We start from the raw sequence: 6,404 nt of genomic DNA, 5'->3' as shown, positions 1-6,404 counted from the left end.
TGATTAAGGTTTCATCCTCATCAGGCGCCAACGGCGAGGTCACCAACTCCCTCCACTCAAGTCACCAGCTGACGACGTCACCAGCTGACGACGTCACCAGCTGACGACGTCACCAGCTGGCCAAGAGAGAATCCCATGTCCATAGAGCTGAGTTGATGGAGGAAGGTGGGGGGGGGGGGTTCGACGAAGCGAGTGCGTTCTTCCGGGTGTAGATGACTTGCAGATGACTTACAAATAAACAAAGACGAGTTGCGTGCCACTCTCCATCGACTATGAAAACATGAGAAGCAACCATCTGCCGGAAGTCTCAGCCATCTCCTTGAAATCTTTGTATTTCTTTGGTAATATCCTACGCTTTTATCAGACAATATCGCGTCGGAGAGCTAGAGCTATGCAGGCAACAAAGGAGAGATTTAAGGAGAAATTTAATGAGGGATAGTAGAAATTAACAGCGATCACCATTTTATCTTAAGTGGAAATAAGTATATATATATATATATATATATATATATATATATATATATATATATATATATATGTATATATATATATATATATATATATATATATATATATATATATATATATATGCGTGACTCTGGTCCGCGGGGATGTCACTAAAGCCCCAGTCACACCAAGCTTACGACCTGTTTCCGAACACCTTCGACCGAAAACCAATCGATCGGTCGGCGACACAAGACCTATGCAAGGAATTGAAATGGAAAAAAGTTGATGTGTTTGATAAGATGAAAATCTATGTACTGGGGACTATCCAGAGTGTGTTGTAATATATCTATTTATCTGTCTTATTACCGACTACCAGAGACTTCCAAAGACTACCTGTAACTGGCCGGCGACCACCTGGTCGGAAACAGGTCGTAAGCTTGGTGTGATTGGGCCCTAAAATTTTTGAAATACTGAATGCATGTAACATATGCACGCAATACCCCATACGGCTCTTCAAAAACAATTACAAAGATAAACAGGTCACAGTGGTCATACAGGAGGAAGGTCACGGAAACCTCATCTAACCTACACACACCTAATCCATGTTCAGAGAAAATTATATTGTTTTTGTTTTTTCTTCCCCTGAAGTTCTTTGTGGACCATGATAACACGTCGACATATAATTTCTCAATATAACACTCCTTTAAGAGCACATATTACTCACAATACGGACACACAAGCACACAGTTGTTATCTGGGTGTTGATTCCTCGGTAGGGTTGATATCCCAATACCTGTAAGGCAGGGATACCAATTACGCACTATCTCCCAAAACTGTTCGTCTGATGTTTCATATATATTGTCACGAACGAAATCTTCCAGGTACTTATGCGAGCAAATGTACTTCATCAGGGATTACGTGCTAGTTTGCGGACTATCTGCATTGCGTTCAAGTTTTATAAGTTCATGCAACTCGCCATTAGCGGTCGTAACAACATAACCATCTCATTCCACCAGGTCATTACGTTGTGCATGGTTTCAAATACGATTCCGAAACGCTGCCAAAAAGAAAGAAAAAAATGCAGCGGGGTCAATAAAGTTTCCAATCATTAGGGAACCTGTGTACATTCTCTTAATAGGCCAACAGAGAGAGAGAGAGAGAGAGAGAGAGAGAGAGAGAGAGAGAGAGAGAGAGAGAGAGAGAGAGAGAGAGAGAGAGAGAGAGAGAGAGAGAGAGAGAGAGAGAGAGAGAGAGAGAGAGAGAGAGAGAGAGAGAGAGAGAGAGAGAGAGAGAGAGAGAGAGAGATAAAGAGCACTATGGGGGTGGAGGAGAGGAGGAAAGGCATGGCCTCTGTGCTTCTCGCTTAACCCGAGTATGAAAACAATGCTCTCCCTTATCAAGGAGGTAGTGATTGTTAGTAAGCAATGCTACAAAAATCCTTCGAATTTACTTAATCGAGATGATTTAACCGAGTCACACACATGTGAAGAAAATAGTCTTGCTACAGCCAGAATATAGCAAATCAAGCACCAACCGTTAAGCAAAGTTACACTTTAGTCGACCAGACATCAAACAGTCGCACGAACCCACGTCGGGGGTTCCTTAAGCTGACTAAAATCCTCCATACAAATATATCATGAGGATGAGTCCCAGGTTTTCAAGTCGCCCATGAGTTAGTTGAAACTCATAGAATTTCACAAATCATACAATTGGTGCCAGGTACTACAAACCTCACAAGGCAGCAGTTTATCTTAGTGGAGCTCAACATCGTATGGCTCTACCATGGTAAAGGTTATATGGTGTCATGTGTATGACCTTGAGTTTGGCCTCCCAAGGTCACATGTCTTTATATCATGTGAAAACCTTTGTACGCCTTTCTATGTGTTGATATTAGTAAACACATCATGTACAACCGTTTTCGAGTCAAGGTCCACTAAAAGTCTGTGGCATTTGACATTTCAAAATCACTCAAAGTCTTGACTTTAAGTAAAGTAGAGAGATTTTACGGACATTACAATCTAAGAAAATATTTTCACTTTTTATCGATGATCTTCACCATAACTTGACCGGATTATTCCAAAATGAAATCAGGTCAAGTTATGGTGAAGGTCAATTTACTTGGCCCTTTCGCCGTAATTAATCACCATCCCACTCCCATGCAGTGAGAAGTGAGAAACCCCTGGTGGGGTAAACCCAGTCAGTTGTCGATGTTTGGGTTGCCTCCCCGCCTGGCCAGGGTTGTCGGGAACCAATACAAGAAGCACGCAGTGAGTCCCGGGAATGGAACTCACGACCACTTCCTCATGAGTTCGACAGGATATCTACTGGGATATCGCGAGGCCCATCCGCCGTAATACTGTTAACAATCGAACAGAAACTCGACCAAAAACTATATATCGATAACGAACGAAGTTCGGGAGCGAGGTAAAAAATGTCAACAATGAGTACTGACAGTTCTACAAAGCTTTGGTTGTTATGGACATATACAGTAGGTAACGTTTTAATACACATCCAAGCACGGCCCTCCCGTTCTCCCTTTCAGGGCGAAGATTAAGAGTTAACAAGATCAAGAGTACCCTACTTTGCGGAAATATCTAGATGCGCAGCCCTGAGACCCGGCACACACAGACAACAAAAATAACCCGAAGGGAGGCCGACCCAGCACAATGCTAACAAGATCAACGGCAGAGGCCACAGATATAAGAGCGGGAGCGTACTCGAGGCCCTTCACTCAGCTTCACACGGAGATCGATCGTATTTCGCGCTCCTCGAGCAACTCAACTCATTTCCATGGTCAACGCCGTCAAAGTCTTCAAAAAGACTGCCCCGAATGGTAAGCGTCTATTTTTTCCAGAAATTATTAAAATTCAATTTTGAAATTAATGGCTACATAGACAATAGCCCCTCGGATTATGTATGATATCTAACATTCCTTGTCTTTTACAGGTAAAGTCACCTGCTATCTAAGCCGACGAGACTTCGTCGACCACCTCACCCACACCAACCCTGTGGACGGTGTGGTGGTGGTCGACGATGCCTACCTCCGAGGACGTAATGTCTTCGCCCAGGTCACCGTCACCTACCGCTATGGGCGCGAGGAGGACGAGGTCATGGGCCTCCACTTCAGCAAGGAGATGGAGCTGGTGAACCAACAGGTTTACCCCAGCACTGAGTCTTGCCAGCCCAATGAGGTGCAGGACCGTCTCCTCAAGAAGCTTGGTGGAAATGCCTATGCCTTCTCCATCTCCCTCCCCAAGAACGCCCCCAACTCCGTCATCCTTGAACCTGGCAATGAAGATTCTGTAAGTATTTGGTCGAGAATATTACGAATGTAGAAAACTATAGACTATAACTTTAAAACTTCACATCTTAATGATAACTTGCACTAAAAGTAGCATATATCTGTTACGCTAAATATACAGTACCAAATGCGGTCATAGCTGAGTTAAAGAATTTAGTTTTATAATGTTCTGCAGACATGTAAAACAGTAGTGCCCTCGGAATAAGAAAGTAAGATCATCACACAAAACCATGCGCGCTAATCATATTTTCCGTTTACTGAAATAATCACTCAAGTGCGGAGTCCCACAAAGAGGTTCTTAGGTTTCACCTCTGGTTTACTCTTGTTCAGGGTTGTCAGCGCTGTTGACCAATTTAATTTATTCTTGTGTTAGGGGAATACAATACTATTTCGTCATTTGTCCTCATGCAGAACAAAGGGCAGTATGGTGGCCTATTCCAGAATGTTTTAAACGTTTTATCATCTGAGGTTCCGAAAATTCCTAACAATCATCGATCATTTATTTTCTCCTGTCGTCAGCAAAAATGCATTCAACTGTGAAGAAATAGTAGACTTATAGAAAAAAAATGAGACGCGTACCTGTGGTAGAAGTCCTTATCTATGTCCTATGGTAACGGCGATATAAAGGAGTAAAAACCATATCAATTTAGGAAATGTAAAAAAGCCAAATTCTACGACATACGGTCTATAGCGTTTATGGATACTAAGCAAACATTATTTTTGGCACATGGGCACATTTAGACGCTAACAACCAAAAATTACTCAAGTTAGACTTTGATAGCAAAGGAAACTCCGACAGAGATGTGAACTTTTGGTTTCCTTTCGCTAGGATATTAAAAGTTTATGTTATCAAAATCCACCTTGTCTAGATTAATAGTGATAATTTGTAAACCATGCCCCAAAACATGAATACAGCCTATTACGGTGACAATTATTTAGCATAATACTCAGGACTTTGATCTTCGTCTTCAACAGAGCCAACCTCTTGGTGTGATCTACGACCTGCGTCTCTACGTGGCCGAAAAGAGGGAGGAGCGCCCCCACAAGCGCAACTCCGTCGCCTTCGCCGTTCGCAGAGTGCAGCACGCTGCCCTCGAGTCGGCTAAGCGCCAGCCCCAGACCCTTGTCAGCAAGAGCTTCACCCTGTCCCCAGGAAAGCTCAACCTGGAAGTGTCTCTGGCTAAGGATGTCTACTACCATGGCCAACAAGTCGACGCCACCCTCTCCATCAACAACGCATCCAAGAAGACTGTCAAGAGCGTTAGGTGCCAGGTTGTTCAGCACGTCGAGTGCACCATGAACAACCAGCAGTTCAGCCGTGTGGTTGCATGCCTGGAGTCCCGCGAGGGTTGCCCCATCACCCCTGGAAGCAACCTGAACAAGACTTTCAGCATGACACCTCTTGCCTCCTCCAACAAGGGCAAGTTCGGCATCGCTCTGGACGGTAAGGTCAAGGATCAAGACTCCAACCTGGCTTCCTCCACCATGGTCGCCCCCGGCAAGAACGCCAACGACGCCCTGGGAATCGTTGTATCGTACTCTCTCCGTGTGAAGCTGAACTGTGGCGCCATTGCCGGCGAATTGTCGGCTGATCTTCCTTTCAAGCTGGTGCACCCCGTTGCCCACGAAGAAGGAAAGGCCGGTGAGGAAGGCATCGTTTTCGAAGACTTTGCTCGCCTCCGACGTGGTCAGTCCGTCAACGAAGGCATCTAAGACACGACGGCCTGAGTAGTCGTACTGTCTTGTCGCCGACGATCAAACCCCGAAGCAGAGGGAATGTTTACTTCATAAGCTCGTAAGATCTCGAGATAGTGGAGAACATGACCCCTCTTGCAGTACCTGTTTTCAAATAATTTCTCTGCTGCTTTTTTGTTAAGGCTTCTTATCTTTTAGTTTCTCTTGTTTCATTGGACTTCTATTTTTATGATTTCATTCTATTCACTTATCACAATTCATTAAATAGCTTTTCGTTTCACTGATGTCTTTTGGAATTTCCTTCAAATAGGCAAACAACAGAATACTCTATGAATGTGAAAAGAGCAAACTAATCGGAAACCAAATGATCTAGATTAAAGTTGATTGTAAAAGTCAACAAATAAAAATGATGAGATGTTCAAATATATTTGATAATTTTGAGTGTTACATGAACTAGTATTTGGTTTTCCGATATCTGCTGGGTCCTCATGAATTTCTTCAAAACCAATAATAACTTAAACCCACTGTATCTATACATAACATACAGAAAAATATCATACAAAAAAGAGGGAGATCGAGTAAGAGGGACAAATAGACAGAGAAAGAGAAGAGAGGACATGTTATAGAGAGAAAATAATTAGCAAACAACATTCTAACTACATAGAGTAAGAGGGACAAATAGACAGAGAAAGAGAAGAGAGGACATATTATAGAGAGAAAATAATTAGCAAACAACATTCTAACTACATAGAGAACACAGTCCATCTTAGGCCCCTTTCACACGGGCGTTTCAGTGATGCGTCAGATTTGTGCACACGCGTTCGAGTTTCATTGACAGATCAGTAGACTCCTGCCGCCACCGCCATGAGTTCCCATGCGAACCTTTCTTCAGCCATCCACCATCTCCTCCAGATGTGTGCCAACTCCCATTACCGCGGACGCAGGCGTCTTTGCTAGCTTG

The 6,404-nt window shown here is 43.4% G+C and overlaps 1 protein-coding gene across 1 annotated transcript; it reads left to right on the top strand.

Moving 5' to 3' along the window:
* Positions 1 to 3,125: 3,125 nt before the first annotated feature.
* On the top strand, positions 3,126 to 5,723 carry LOC143026620 (arrestin homolog). The gene is made up of 3 exons (XM_076187337.1): positions 3,126 to 3,280; positions 3,394 to 3,749; positions 4,724 to 5,723. The coding sequence occupies exons 1-3, from the start codon at positions 3,238 to 3,240 to the stop codon at positions 5,459 to 5,461; spliced, it is 1,137 nt and encodes a 378-aa protein (XP_076043452.1). The 5' UTR covers positions 3,126 to 3,237; the 3' UTR covers positions 5,462 to 5,723.
* Positions 5,724 to 6,404: the final 681 nt, after the last annotated feature.

This window comes from Oratosquilla oratoria, chromosome 6, assembly GCF_046742065.1.
Source record: "Oratosquilla oratoria isolate Oo_2021 chromosome 6, ASM4674206v1, whole genome shotgun sequence".
NCBI lineage: Eukaryota > Metazoa > Arthropoda > Malacostraca > Stomatopoda > Squillidae > Oratosquilla > Oratosquilla oratoria.
The sequence above is the reverse complement of the archived record's forward strand: the minus strand, read 5'-3'. Positions and strand labels throughout refer to the sequence as shown.